General features: G+C 62.1%; 4 protein-coding genes across 4 annotated transcripts; 3 read left to right on the top strand and 1 right to left on the bottom strand.

The window, feature by feature from the left end:
* Positions 1-713: 713 nt before the first annotated feature.
* Positions 714-2,477, bottom strand: EHS24_005238 (uncharacterized protein; the record flags this gene model as incomplete). Its single annotated transcript, XM_028620768.1, has 3 exons — positions 714-1,842; positions 2,160-2,277; positions 2,417-2,477. 3 exons carry the CDS (start codon positions 2,475-2,477, stop codon positions 714-716), a joined length of 1,308 nt encoding a protein of 435 aa, XP_028471984.1.
* A 1,600-nt stretch (positions 2,478-4,077) lies between these two features.
* OCH1_1 (membrane-bound alpha-1,6- mannosyltransferase Initiation-specific) lies at positions 4,078-6,165 on the top strand (the record flags this gene model as incomplete). Its single annotated transcript, XM_028620767.1, has 4 exons — positions 4,078-4,144; positions 4,637-5,292; positions 5,336-6,008; positions 6,071-6,165. The coding sequence occupies 4 exons, from the start codon at positions 4,078-4,080 to the stop codon at positions 6,163-6,165; spliced, it is 1,491 nt and encodes a 496-aa protein (XP_028471983.1).
* A 360-nt stretch (positions 6,166-6,525) lies between these two features.
* On the top strand, positions 6,526-9,776 carry EHS24_005236 (uncharacterized protein; the record flags this gene model as incomplete). Its single annotated transcript, XM_028620766.1, has 9 exons — positions 6,526-6,565; positions 6,633-6,786; positions 6,835-6,974; positions 7,101-7,298; positions 7,396-7,476; positions 7,523-7,913; positions 7,965-8,083; positions 8,123-8,227; positions 8,269-9,776. 9 exons carry the CDS (start codon positions 6,526-6,528, stop codon positions 9,774-9,776), a joined length of 2,736 nt encoding a protein of 911 aa, XP_028471982.1.
* A 2,754-nt stretch (positions 9,777-12,530) lies between these two features.
* Positions 12,531-13,033, top strand: EHS24_005235 (uncharacterized protein; the record flags this gene model as incomplete). The annotated part of the gene is made up of 2 exons (XM_028620765.1): positions 12,531-12,842; positions 12,980-13,033. The coding sequence occupies 2 exons, from the start codon at positions 12,531-12,533 to the stop codon at positions 13,031-13,033; spliced, it is 366 nt and encodes a 121-aa protein (XP_028471981.1).
* Positions 13,034-13,707: the final 674 nt, after the last annotated feature.

The raw sequence follows: 13,707 nt of genomic DNA, 5'->3' as shown, positions 1-13,707 counted from the left end.
GCGAGGCGAGTCAGTCAGTCTATAGGCGAAAGAGTACGGTACGGTACCGGCTGAGAGAGTGGCGAATTCTGTATTTCCGTGAGAGAGAGAGCGAGAGAGAGATTATGCGACCGAGATGAATGGCAGGTAGATCTATGGAAAAGACGAGAACGAGAACGAGAACGAGAATGGCCGGGGGAACGAGCAACAGGACGCACGGAGTGTCTGCATATGTGGAGAAGCGAGGACGGGACGACAGGGGCGAAGGACAGTCGCGTGCCGTGGCCAAGGACGCTGGGCACGCTGCCCGTGGTAGCGCGGTGCCGTGGCGGCCAAGTGAGACACAGGACAAGGACACGAGGTACACACACGCAGTCTTGCTCATGTACGAACCTGACGTTTGTTGTTGTGGTTGTTTGGTTGTTTGTTTGGTTCCCAGGACAGTGACGACTTTGGCCTGTCGGCTTGCGGGTTTACACAGCTCATGAGCAGGGTATGTTGCAGCGTATGTTGCATAGAGACGCGCCCGACGACGTGGTGGGGTATATGACGGTGGGTGGGTACATGGTGTTTATTGTCCCGAGCTACTACACTGGCTGGTACAACAGGATGCGCGCGAGAGGAGAAAAAAAGAGTCCCGGGAGGTGCGACGGAATGGGAGATGGGGAGATGAGGACGAGTCGAGTCAGAGAGGCAGACGGGGGAGAACCGGGGGAGAGCTGCGCGACGACTGCCTAGTACGACCCATAGGCCTGGTACTGCTGCTGGCCGTACGGCGCGGCCATCATGCCGCCGCCGTTCATGGCCATGCCGTTCATCTGCATGCCCATGCCGCCGCCGCTGTTCATCTGTACCGCGTTCATGCCGTTCATGCCGTTCATGCCCATGCCCATGCCCTGTTGCTGCATGTACCCCGTTGGCTGCTGCATGTAGCCCATGGGCTGCTGGAGGAACGCGCCCTGCGCCTGGGCCTGCGCTTGCATCTGCATGGGCATCTGCATCTGCATGCCCATCTGCGGCGCGCCGGGCGACGTGCCGTACTGCTGCTGCTGCTGCTGGAAGGCAAAGGCACTCGGCTGGGGTGAGACCGAGCCCGAGAAGAAGGCCTGCTGGCCGAGAGCGAGCGGCGACGTGATGGGCATGGGGGAGGTGGCGGCGTGGAAGTTTGGTGTGGCGGCAGGTGGTTGTTGCTGCGGGTTCCAGGCCGGGACAGTTGGGAAGTTGGACAGCTGGAGCGGGCGGGTGGACGAGGACGAGCCCGCGACGTCGACGAGGAGGTTGGGGCGTGCCGGGGCAGCAGCAGCAGCAGCGTTGGTGGTGGGGGCGACGGCACGAGCAGGTGCCGAGAGCGAAGTCGCGGCCGGGGTGACGCTGAACGTGGGCGCAGTCATGGAGCGGGTGGGAGCAGAGAAAGTCGCGCGGCCGCCGGCTGATCCAGACGAGCTGGCACTGGCAGCGCTCGCGCCGGTGTTCTGCGATGAGAGGTTGTTCCAAACAGGTCCAGTCGATGCGGTTGACCTGCGGCCGGGGCTAATGGGGAGTGCTGGCAGTTGCTTGATGGCACCGTCAAAGCTGGGCGTGTCCAGTGACGACTGGCCGGAACGGGCGTCACGGGCAAGGGCACGCGACGTAATCGCATTGCTCGATGCCAGGCCACGAGAAGCGCCGCGCTTGAACGCACCCAGCTCATACTTGCGGCGAATGTACTTTGAGATCTCAGAGTCGCGCTCGTCGGCACCAGTGGTCACGGGAGGCGGGTACAGCCTCTCGTCGGGGTTGTAGATCGAGTTGGACTTTGTGTTACCCATGTCCCTCATTGTCGTCACCTGCTCGCGCGTCCACTCGTCCAGAGTGAGCGACTTGCTGTCGCGGTTGTCAGCTCTCTAGGTCACAGTGCCACCACAACTCGGAAACGCGCCGACGTCCGGACCGTAGCGTTATGGGCCGGACAGTGTGGCCCAGATCGCTTCCATGGCCCCGGGCCAGGCGGCGCCGCTCGACGCCACCCGCATTCGGCCTAGAATGGTTCATAACCGCTTGGCGCGCGCGCGTGTGAGCACGGCCGCTGCCCGCTGCCCGCTGCCCGCCTTTTCCATTCTCAACAACAGCTGTTGGGTTTCGCGGACAACAACGTATGCGACTGGCTGGTGCTGTCACGAGGACAGTGTTGCGACACTCACACTCGACTCTTGTGCGTGCCCATTTTGCGGTGGACACTTGCGCATGTGACGCAGAGGAAGATGCCTAGGTTGACGCTCGCCCAGCGGGGATGCAGCGCATGGCAGTCGGCGCACTTGTCTGTGAAACACAGCGTCAGCTCTGCTCCATGCTGCGCCCGTTGACCGCCCCGCCCCCGAGTTTTGACTGGTGCGGAATGGGGTCAAGGAGGATGGGAGTTGACACCGCTTTGTAAAGGCGGTGAAACCGTGATGCGCACCATTTCCGGGGCTCTTGAGGACCTCGTCGAGCTGGCGCTGGATACGCTGTGCCGCGTTCATAGTGGTGGCGATGGTGGTGGTGGTGGTGGAGAAGGAGGGTGGGACGATGGTGGTGGTGGTGGCGATGTGACGGACAGAGGGGCCCGAGCGTTTTCTTTACGGCGGCGGCGGCGGGGACAGCTGGTCGTGCGATCGGCGGAAGACGAAGGGAGGGAGATGGGACGGGATTCGTCGCGGTCGACGTGGGTGGGATGATGATGCAGCAGGTGGTAGACGACGGCGTGCCCTAGGCGACGTGGACGTGGGAGGTTTTGGTTTGTGAAGAGAGAGTGACGGTGGGGTATGACCAGGCGTGGATGACAAAGGGAGCGTATGAAGGTGAGTCTGTGGTGATGGAGGTGGAAGGTGTGAGAATGTGGGTGTTGAAGCGACAACAAAGATGGGCGATGCGGGGTAAACGACCCAAAAAAGGAACCAGGAGAGGCGTGGGCAGGATGGTGGGGGGTGCCGTGTGGTGTGCCCGTGACATTTATGCTCGGCCCCCCCGTAGTTGTCGGCCCTTGATCTGTGTCTTTCTGTGCCGTCTCTCTGGATCTCTGGCGAGCTCTCTCGCATGTGTGTTCTGCGCACACGGCGCGTCTCTCCCGTCGACGCCAATGTGCAGAACGTGGACACCGGGAAAGGGTTCAGACGCGTGTCTGGGCCCTCATATCCCCGTCTCATCTCTTTCCTATGTCTCACCTGTTGGTGGCCACACGGCGCGCGCGCGTCGCTCTCTCACCTCACACGCGCGCAGTCAGGCATCTGCGCATCTGCAGCAATTAGTAACCGCCCCCACACGACGGGTAAACTTTTTCCCCCCCTGTGCTCTGCAAGAGAGAGAGGGAGACGAGAAAAGAGGCTCTCTGGATCTCTGGAACTCTGGATCTCTGGCACACGGTCTCAAGATGCATATGTGCCGCACCTTGAAAAGCTCATGTACCTGCCCCTCCTCCCCCCAGGCTGTGAACGCAGTCATGTGCGGTGCAGGGTGTAGTAGAACTGAGGGGGGACGCAGGAGATCGAGAACACCTCTAGGGTGAACCGGTATTTTTTGGTTTTTGGTTATGGTGGCAAGTGGAGACAGTGGAGACATGCTTTTGTGTGTCCGTCCTGTCCATGATACCGACAGGTCCTGTCTGATACTGAGATATATATCGTGGAGCGTGTGCAGACAACTGCCGTTACCAGCTGCTGCTACCTGTGCATGTGCACGACCACACGCCACACGGTACGATGACGGCTGCGGGCCGCTGTGTAACTGAGAGCCACCCACCAGTGACGCAACCTGCCCCTTTTATCCTTTATACCCCGCAGTTCACAAATAGACCCCATCATATCCCATCCATCCACATCCACTGCGCAACCAACCGAGAGCTGGCTCATCCATCGCTCGCAGTCGGGCTGCTGTCGACGCTCTCTCGCTCAAAACCACACATCCATTCTCCATCGCATCGCTTCATCTCCTCCCATCTTGTCTCCTTGGCGTGCACGTCATTCTACAACACACCACACACACACAACAGCTCCCATCGCACCCCTTTCGGCTCATCGACACACCCACACCCTGCTTCCCCGCGCATCGCACTCCCTGTCCACTATAATGACCCCGGCCTAGACAATGGCTCCATCTTGGACAATGGCTCCATCTTGGCTCTCGACATTGTGGCCGCACGCTTCAGACGCGGGTTCGTCGTCGTCGTCGTCGTCGTCCTCATCGGTAGCAGAATACATCGGCCTCCCCGTCAAACTTCCCAACGCTCCGTGGCCCGCACCACCCGCCGACCCGGAAAAGGGCCTAGAGCCAGCAGCAACAACAACAACAACAACATCGGCAACACCACACGGCTGCTCCTTCCCCCGCATCCGCACAAGACGGTTCTTCGTCTTCCTCGTCACATATGTGCTGCTAGTCATCGCAGCGCTCTATGTCCTCCGTGACCTCGGATACATCCAGCGCTGGCGCTCTGGTGAGTTTTGCTTTTCTCTCACACTTGGGATGTGCTGCGCGGCTGCTGCGAGAGGAAACTGCGCAACCCCTTCCAACACGACCCAACCCCCCTTGGTGCGGTGTGCGCGGACACTGCCGCGGCGGCGGCGGCGCCTCCGTCCTCACTGCGGTGTTACTGCAGTGTTGCCAGACCCCAGGCCACAGTACTGACTCTCTTTTTTTTCCCCAGTGGAGCCAGCAACAGGGCAGCCGGACGCAACAGCCGCATTCGATGACCCACACTCTGCCGTGGCCGACCTGCAGCCGTTCCCGACAGACGATGTGCCAGCAGAAGTCGAGGACGAGAAACCCCCTCCACACGAATCCATTGACAAGCTGCCGTCCGACCCCGTGCAGGCATGGGGCATTGTAAAGCCCGAGCCGGGGAACTTCAACGGCGGCCTCATCCCATGGGCACCCAAGCCACAGTCCAAGCCCAAGGACCAGGCATACAGCAGCCTGGGCCTCGAGGCTGACGAAGTGTACAACTACGCATACCCGGACATGGAGCGGTATGACGAGCAGCTGCGAGACGTCGCAGCCTTTGCATTCCCGACAAGCCTCAAACAGCAGCTGCTCGACGGCCTCAGGCGCTACAACCACAAGGCGAGCGCACCACAGGACTGGGATGCCGTCAAGGAGATTTGGCAGACGGACAGGAACCCCGACATGAAGAAATCGGGCAGCGTCAAGACGTGGATCGACGACCGCACGAAAAAGGAAGGGTGGCACCACCAGCTCTACGACGACAAGGAAGCCCAAGAGTGGATGGACAAGACCTTTTCTGAGAAGCACGGCGAAAACAATGTCCATTATCTGTGGAACAACCTGCCCGCAGGCATCTTGGTGAGCTCCCCGACGCTTGTAATGGGTTGAGCTGACGCAACAGCGCGCGGACCTGTTTCGCTATCTCATGCTCCTCGTCAATGGTGGCATCTACACGGACACGGACACGCGTTTGGTCCGTCCACCATCTCAGTGGGGCCACGGCCAACGTCTCTGGAAGGGCGGCGAGGGCTGGATGGACGCCACGCAGCGCTCGCGCGTCTCGAACGGCGAGAGCATCGACGACGTGCTGGGCCGGCCCTCCATCGTCGTCGGCATCGAGGCCGACGTCGGCGTGCGGGACGACTGGCACAAGTGGTACCCGCGCCCACTCCAGTTTTGCCAGTGGACCATGGCGGCCGCGCCCAACCACCCCATCACGCTCTCTGCCGTCCTCCGCGTTCTGCACGCGTCGGCAACAGCCAACGAATGGGCGCGCGTGCGCTGGTCGTGGATCAAGGGTCTGCGGTCCACGGGAGAGTGGGACAAGGCCAACGATTTCTTCAAGAGCAACGTCCTCTCCACCCCGTCAGACGGCGGCCCCGTCGGCGTCATGGACTGGACAGGGCCGGGAGTGTGGACCGACTCGGTGCTGAGCTACCTGTCCGTCAACTATGGTGTGAAGTGGACCGACCTGCGGGAAATCCGCCACCCACTGCGTATTGGCGACGTGGTCATCTTGCCAGTGACCGGGTTCTCACCTGGTGTGGGCCAGTTTGGCGCAGGAGAGCCTGAAGGTGGGTGGTTTTTGAAACGACTCTCGGCTGGTTGCTGCTCTCCAACTGACACTGTTTCCCAGACAACCAAGCCATGGTGTATCACCTGTTCCGTGGGAGCTGGAAGCACCAGGGCAAAGAAGGCAGTCTAGGCGCGATGGGAAGTATTTGGGATTGATCATGTAGGCGGGACAACTCGCGCTCGCACACCGCCGCTGCTGGCCATAGAAGCTGCGGCAGGTAACCCCCCATTATTTCATAGACAGGCGACAAGTGTATGTTAGAAAGGTGCCATTCAGTCACGGCTGGTGGTGCATCGTGGAGAGTGTGCCTGCGAACGTGTATAGTGTGGGCAGCGGAAACGCCGGGAGAATGAATTGTTGAATGGACAGGGCAATTGTGGGTGAGACTTGGAGGGGTCCCGGATCCAATGTTGTGACAATGACACACGTCACGCCCCGCACACCCACAAGCGACACACCGTGCCCATGTCTGTCACAACCCACACCTTTGCATTGCACTACACCCCCCTACAACAATGAGCTACGGGCACAACTACGGCCTCGACGAGGCCGCACGTGAGTCATCCCTCCCCCTTGCACTGTGCTACTGTGCTGCTGTGCTGCACTGACACCCCCCGCTCAGTGCTCAAAGCGTACAACATCTCCACCGTCCACCCGGAGGCATGGGAGGAAGTGGACCATGCGCACGAGGGCCCGCTGGCCGGCACACTCAGTGCCGAGGGCGGCGGCGTGGCCGACGAGATGGATCCGTTGGGGCTGCGGGGCAGGCTGAGTACGTGAGTACCGCGCGCGGGTTGGTTAGGTGCTGCGCCCAGCATGTGCAGCATGTCAGCTGGGTGTCCCCCGACGTGTGAGCAGCTGGCAGAGGCAGGTGCTGGGCGTGCAGTCGTGTGCTTCAAGCAGAAGAGTTGGTGGTTGGGGACAGTGCTGACTTGCAGTTCGGGAGAGAGGGACCTCCAGACGCGTGAGTGCCATGGGACGCAGTGACGACGACGAGGACAACGACGACAACGACGACCGTCACCAGGTGATCCATCACTGGCACCCGCCGTCCACACCACCCCCGTGACCCCATTCTGACCCTGTGCAGGCGCTGCGACGCTCCTCTCGTCCAAGGCGTTTGACCCAAAGATCTTTCTCAGTATCCAGCACCCAGACGCGAGCTACCAGGACCTCCAGACGGGTATCGACCACCTGGTCCACGCGATCGAGAGCAGGAGCGAGCAGGTCCGTATTCTAGTCGAGGAGAACTTTGACCGCTTTGTGGCTGTCAAGGCTACGAGCGATGGTGAGTGCAGCGGGGCGATGGTGGAAGCCAGGTGCTCGTCGGTTGAGGCTACTACCTAAAGTCGGGCCATATGTCCCCCAACTCGGCTGACCAGCAGTTGTCTACCGTGACATGGTGGAGAGCTTCCTCGCAAAGGACACGGACCACGGTACGCGCGAGCTGCGCGAGATCTTCAAGGGTGAGTACAGCTGTTTGACCTGTGTAGCTCAGCTGACGCCGTCCAGTCGCCGGCCACCGCGCCGACCAAGTCTTCCTCCCTGTCCTCGAGAACGTCGTCAAGGCCGCCAAGCTGCGCTCGACACTGGGCGTGTTTGAGAAATCCAAGTTTCTGTTCAACCTTCCCGGCCAGCTGCTGGACAGCATCAATGCGGGAAAGTACGATCAGGCGCTGCGCGACTACAAAAAGGGCCTGTTCCTCCACGCCGCGCGCTCGCAGCCTGGCGCGTTCATGCCCGGCGTCCCCGCCACCACCCCAGACCAGATTGCCCGCCAGCGCCGCGTGTTTGATAAAGTCTGGGACTCGGTCGAGAGCGTGATGCGCGACATGCGGCACCGGCTAGACACCATGCTCAAGGACCCCAGCAAGAGCGTGGATGAGCACGAGAGGACGCTAGAGTATGTGTCGATGAGTGCCCTTTTTGGAGAACGCTACTGACATGTCTCAAGGATCCTTATTGAGCTGGAGGGATCGGATGAGCCGGCGTGGGGATACCTCGATTACCAGCACCAACATATCCTCGACAGCATGCGGCAAATGTACAACCGAGCGCAGGAGAGCATTCGAGGTGGGTGATCCGCGCCTGGACCTCTTTCTGACCCAGCAGAAGCCCAACAGGTGGCTGCGTCCGAGCCATCGTCGTCGTCGCACCTCACAGACCTGCTCCGTCGCCAGCTCGCAAGTCCGCACTACGAGCCCAACCTCCTCACTCGTGAGCTTCCGTGTCCCTGTTGCGCCCAGCTAACATTCCAGCCTCTGCTGCCGAGCATGTGTGGGCGGCCGTCCGCGCCATGGTCCGCCAGCAGTCTGAGTACGTCGTGCGGTCGCTGCCGGGCTTTTGGCGCATTGCCAAGGCGTGTATGGACGGTCGGTACCGCAAGCGCGACTCGTCGGGCACGCTGCGCGCATCGCACCGCCCGGCAGCCTCGTGCCGCCAGATGGCCTCGGACATTGTCAAGCTCTACATTGCTACGCTGTCGCAGTACTTTACGCTGTCGGACATGACGCTTGTCAACTCGAACGCTATGGGTCGCGACCCCAACTCCAAGGCTGCTGCCGACACCAAGGTCCCCAGCTTTGTCCCTGCGGGCACCACGGTGCTTGCTGCTGGTTACTTTGCCGAGCGTATTCTCGACGAGGTGTCCGAGTGCGCCAACGAGCTGTTTGCGATCGATGTCGGCAAGGAGGCCTCGCAGGGTGCCAGGGCGATGCTCGAGTCGCTGCGCTGGCGCATGCTCGAGGTCGTGGCCTCGACGTGGGCGCGGGATGTGCGCAACTTGCACCTGCTCGAGGACTGGAAGCCGTCCGTCAACGGCGCGCGTGGCGAGACGCGCTACTTGGACCTTTCGACCGAGTTCCAGACCCGCGTGCTCGTGTCTGCTCGCCGTGTGTCTGCTGGGCCGCCCGTGGGACCCAAGGACAAGGAGGCGCTTCCGCCTCTCACTGCGACGTTCAAGCGCAAGCTGCGCGAGACGGTGCTCGAGACGGAAGAGCTCTTGTTCAAGGGTATCCTCGCCCTCGGCACAGCGTCCAACGAGGACATCAAGGTCGCCCGGCCGTCTCGCGCACGCTCCAACGCGCCCACCGACCCCGAGAAGCGGCTCCTGTACACGCTTGCGACGTTTGACCGGCTCAAGGAGACTGTCATTCCGGAGTTTGCCCGCAAGGTCGGCGAACAGCTCGGCAGCGACGCCGCGGCGGTCGACAGTGCGTCATGGGAGGAAATGGTGGAGGACCTCGACATGGTGGTGTTTGACCAGTTTGTCACCCGCCGCTCGGACCAGCTCGAGCACCTCGTCCGCGACGGCGTGCTCACGGGCGGGATGGACTGGATCAACACGCCCCGCCCCACCGAGGTGCGCGCGTACATGCACCGCGTGGTGCTGTTGCTCGTCGAGGCGCACGCGCGCGTCGGCGACGCTGCGCCGGCGCTCGTGTCGCGCGCACTCGAGACCCTCATCGAGCGCGTGTGCGTCACGGCCCTCGAGGCGTTCCAGCGCGTGGGCCGCTTCGGCACGGGCGGCATGTTGACGGCCACGCTCGAGATTGAGTTTTTCAACCAGTCCGTCGCCGCCTACCTCACCCCGCAGGGCAAGGAGAGCCTGCAGCAGGTGTACAATGTCGTCTCGCAGGGCTATCGCAAGCAGCAGGCGCCCGAAGCCATGGACCGCGACTTGGACGCCATGCGCCGGATCCTCGATGTCAGCAGGCGGAGCACCGGCGTCGAGACGCTGTGCTTTAGGAGCCAGGCCGGGCAGTGAGGAGCAGTAAGGAAGAGGAGCACCGGGAATCCCGAGAGCACGCACCGCACGCACGCGCGCGTGCGTCCGGCGCCGCCGGCATCACGGTCCGACTCCCCGCCAAAGCCCGAACTCGCATACGTCCGAACCCGAAAAGCCAAGGTTGGGTGGCGTACTGTACGGCCTTGTCCTTTTTTTTCGCTCGCGCTCTCGCTCTGCTCTCGCTTGCGGCGTGCGGTGTGCGGCGGCGGACGTGGTGGCGGTGGCGTGACTGCGCGGTCGGGGACCGGGGTGGTTGGGGAGGAGACTGCGCTCGGCGGCCGGGCGTGGAGGACGTGCGCGAACGTGCGTGTGGGCCTGCAGCAGTAGGGAGTTGGGGCGTGGCGAATTGTGTAGATTAGTAGAGAGATGGCGATGCGACTGGGACGTGCCGATGCCGATGACGTTGGCTGGGGGCCGACGAGACGAGGGGATGAGGACACTCGGCCTTTCACACGAGGGACAAAGCTCACACGCGGCTAGTTGAGCTGCTAGATGTATGCCCCAGGTATCGCAGCGTCATTCAGAAGGAGGGCGGTTATTTCACCAGTGGCCGGTGGCGCGGGTGGTGGACTATGATCCGCCACGCAAACAGGCTCAGTCAGGCATGCTGTCCATGCACGCATGGACCTCGTACACCCGTACCCCGTACCACCCACCACCTTGCTGACAAGCCGTCTCTGTTTCTTTCGCTGCCCACCCCCCTCGCCAAGCCCAGGCCGACGCGCCAAGATGGATAGCGTCCCCGCGTCAGGATCGAAAATACAGAGCAACCCAAGCACGTCTGGGATCTGGACAGGAGGAGTAAACACTGCCGGCGGCTTCGGTTCAAATGAGGGGGCTAAATCTACGGCAATAGGTTTTGTCGTGCGGCGACCGCACCACCGTACCACTGCACTGCACTGTACCACTCCACTCCGCCGCGCCCTGGTGCGCGTCTCCGCCGAACGCGGCCATGTCGACTGGTGGGATTGCCCGATTCCACAGCCCCCCACCGCCTCTCGGCTGGGGTGTGCCTGTGGGTGAGTCCGTCCGGCCCGGGACGCGCGCTGTGCCACAATGTCCGCGTCGGAGACCGCGGACGAGAGTGGTGTGGGGTGGCAGAGCGGAAGCCGCACGGCGCGGTGTGCCGCGGCCATGCAATGCACTGGGGATACAGATGCGGGGGGTGTCAAGTTGGTGGTGCTCGTTATTTGGATCGTCGCGGTGGAGAGAGACGACAATGTGCCGGCGGGAAAGAACACCAGGGTGACTGCCACTCATGATCGCTCGGGCCTCGAAAAAGTGGGTTCTGAGGGCAAAGCAAGCAAGCAAGCAAGCCGTTGCTGGTGACAGCAGTCAACAGAACCTCGTCGTTCAGAAGGAGTAGGCTCATGCACGCAACCATCAGAGCAGAGGTTCGCTCAAGACGCGCATCTCGGCTTTGAACGTAGATTGCCGAGCGTGGAGTGGGCTGCGCGTGTGGTCGTTGCTGTTCGCGTCAGAGGACCAGGCGAGCCCATGTGCCGAGCCGCGGGCCGCGATCGGGTCGACTACTGTGCAGAGCAGCCAGATGCCCAAGCTGGCTGGCCTTGAACGCGTCCCGCGCTCGCTGCCTCGTCGCTTGTTGAGCGGGGTGGGTGGATCTTCCGCCCCGGATAACGGGGGGGGGGGGGGGTGAGAGCGACTGTGAGACTGTGAGAGATCCGGCTCGGAGACGCTGGTTGTGCTTTGTAGGTTTGTAACAGAGTGAGCGACGAGCATGTGAGCCATGTTGTTTGTTTCTTGCAAGTAGCGGTGGGAGAGACTTGCAAGAGAATGTTGCATGGTTTTGCTTTTGCCGGTGCAAGCGACCCGACGGTGAGGACGACGACGACGACGACGACGACGTCATTTGGCCAGGGACGAGCGGCCGAGTGCCCGCCGCGGCCGCCCAATGGGCTCAGTAATGGCCCAATGGTGCGCGTGAAGCTTGAAGCGGCAGTCAGTCAGTGGCCGTCACTGGGTGGAGACTGGCGGAGCAACATGTGGGCCACCCACACCGTACACGCGCAGGCTGGGCTGGCGCTGGCTGGCTGGCTGGCTGCATCCCACCCAAATGGTGCACCTTCCCTCCGTTGCTTCCTCCTTTACATCCCTTCCTCCTCCACCCACTCCACCAACACTCACCCCACAACCACCAACACACCCACCACCACAACACCCACCCGTCACACCATCCTCCCCCCTCCTCTCCCGTGCGGCATCGCCCACCGCATCCCCTCCCCCTTCCTCCCCCCCTCACCCCCCTCCCCCTCCCCGTCATCGCGCTCCACACTGCTCCGGCCGTACATCCCGCACATCTTCCCTCTCACATCGCAAACCCTATTGTGACTACCCACCCCTACCCATTTCCCCCCATCTTTTTCTTCCCAACCTGTTCACATCTCACTTCGACTCGGCATAGTGGACATATACACGGCAGCACACACACACACACCCGCGTGCATACCCATCCCGCGCGCTCTGTCCATAATCGACACCCGCCCCCAACGCAGCTTGCACTGTTCCCAGCCAAAGCCTCCTGGAAACCAAACCATACACCAGAGAGCGTCCGTCTCCTTGCCCCGGATCGACGCGTTGTGCTTGCTGCTCCAGTGTACCACCTAGCATCGTCCTAGCTGCTGCTCTCCGGACTCTGCCCACCCACAGGCCTTCCCTAACTACCCTTTGTTCTCACCCGCCCGCGCGCCCCCGCAACCGCCGTCCGCCCGCACCATGCTGTCATCCACCCCGGCAATCCCACTGAGCGCGATCGAGTTTGCCCACGAGTCCAACGGCCGTCGGCTGTCGCTCACCACGGCACAGGGCCGCCAGTTCTTCACCCACCGTGACGGCCTGCCCAGCCCCGACACGCTCACCCCGATCGGAGGCACCCCCACAACCAGCGGAGCGGCTACTCCGGCTGAATCGTCCGACTCGGCGCCGGGCTCGAGGTCTGCGTCAGGCCAGAACCTCAACGAGCACTATGACGACGGAAACAGCCTCTTCAAGGCCAACTCTCGCGGTGGCCTCTGGCACGACCAGGTGGTAAGTCCGTCGTGGTTGTCAATCTGGCACCCCTCCCCTCCCACCACCCCACCCTTTTCCCATCGGTCCGTTTTCGCTACCATCGTTCCTTGGCAATTCTCCTGGGGCTCTCTGTCGCCTCCGTGACATCCCGCCAGTTGGCGCTCCGAGTTGAGGCTGTGGATGTGGCCTCAATGGTTGTGGATGGTTGAGAACAGAGGACAGAGTTGGACCGCCGGGCATGCTGTGCCTGTACATGTGTTCCAGCGTACGCGTGTTATAGCGCGCACACTGCGGTCTGCGCAATGCGTGTTGGTTGTGCGGTGCCGAGAGACACCAGCCCCCCCGGTCCCGAGGCCTCGGGGCAAATCACCGAGTTGGCCCTCACTGCCTGCGTCATTCCTCCGCTCTCGTATGGTGTGCTTTATCATCCCCCCTTCGTGTCCTGTTGTCGTCGGCGAGCGCCCAGAGAACCCATCATTGCAGAGTTCTCCGTCCCGGGCCCCGTGTATAGGATCGCATGGCCCCACACCCCCCATCGGCTTCTCGGCACGCTCGCATCATTGCAGTGAATCGCTGTGTGGTGGGCGTGCCAAGACGAGAATGATATAGAGACGCACACGCAGTCACTCTTACCCCATCCCGCTTCCCATCACCATCCACTCCCCTCTGTCCACTCTATTCTACTCTTGCCCACCCAGACCGCGCCTCCATCTAGGCAACGGTCTCGTCTGCTGCGTTGGAGTTGTCAGAAACCACTGGCCGGCTCCCGCCGGCGCCTCTCGGTGTTCACACGCACACACCCAAACCAGACGTGGATCGTAGTCGGTCATGTTCCAACTACGGGTTGGCCGCGACACGCGCGCTGGTGGCGGGGGCGTAAACC

This window comes from Apiotrichum porosum (genome assembly GCF_003942205.1).
Source record: "Apiotrichum porosum strain DSM 27194 chromosome Unknown scaffold_20, whole genome shotgun sequence".
NCBI classification, from domain to species: domain Eukaryota; kingdom Fungi; phylum Basidiomycota; class Tremellomycetes; order Trichosporonales; family Trichosporonaceae; genus Apiotrichum; species Apiotrichum porosum.
The sequence above is the reverse complement of the archived record's forward strand: the minus strand, read 5'-3'. Positions and strand labels throughout refer to the sequence as shown.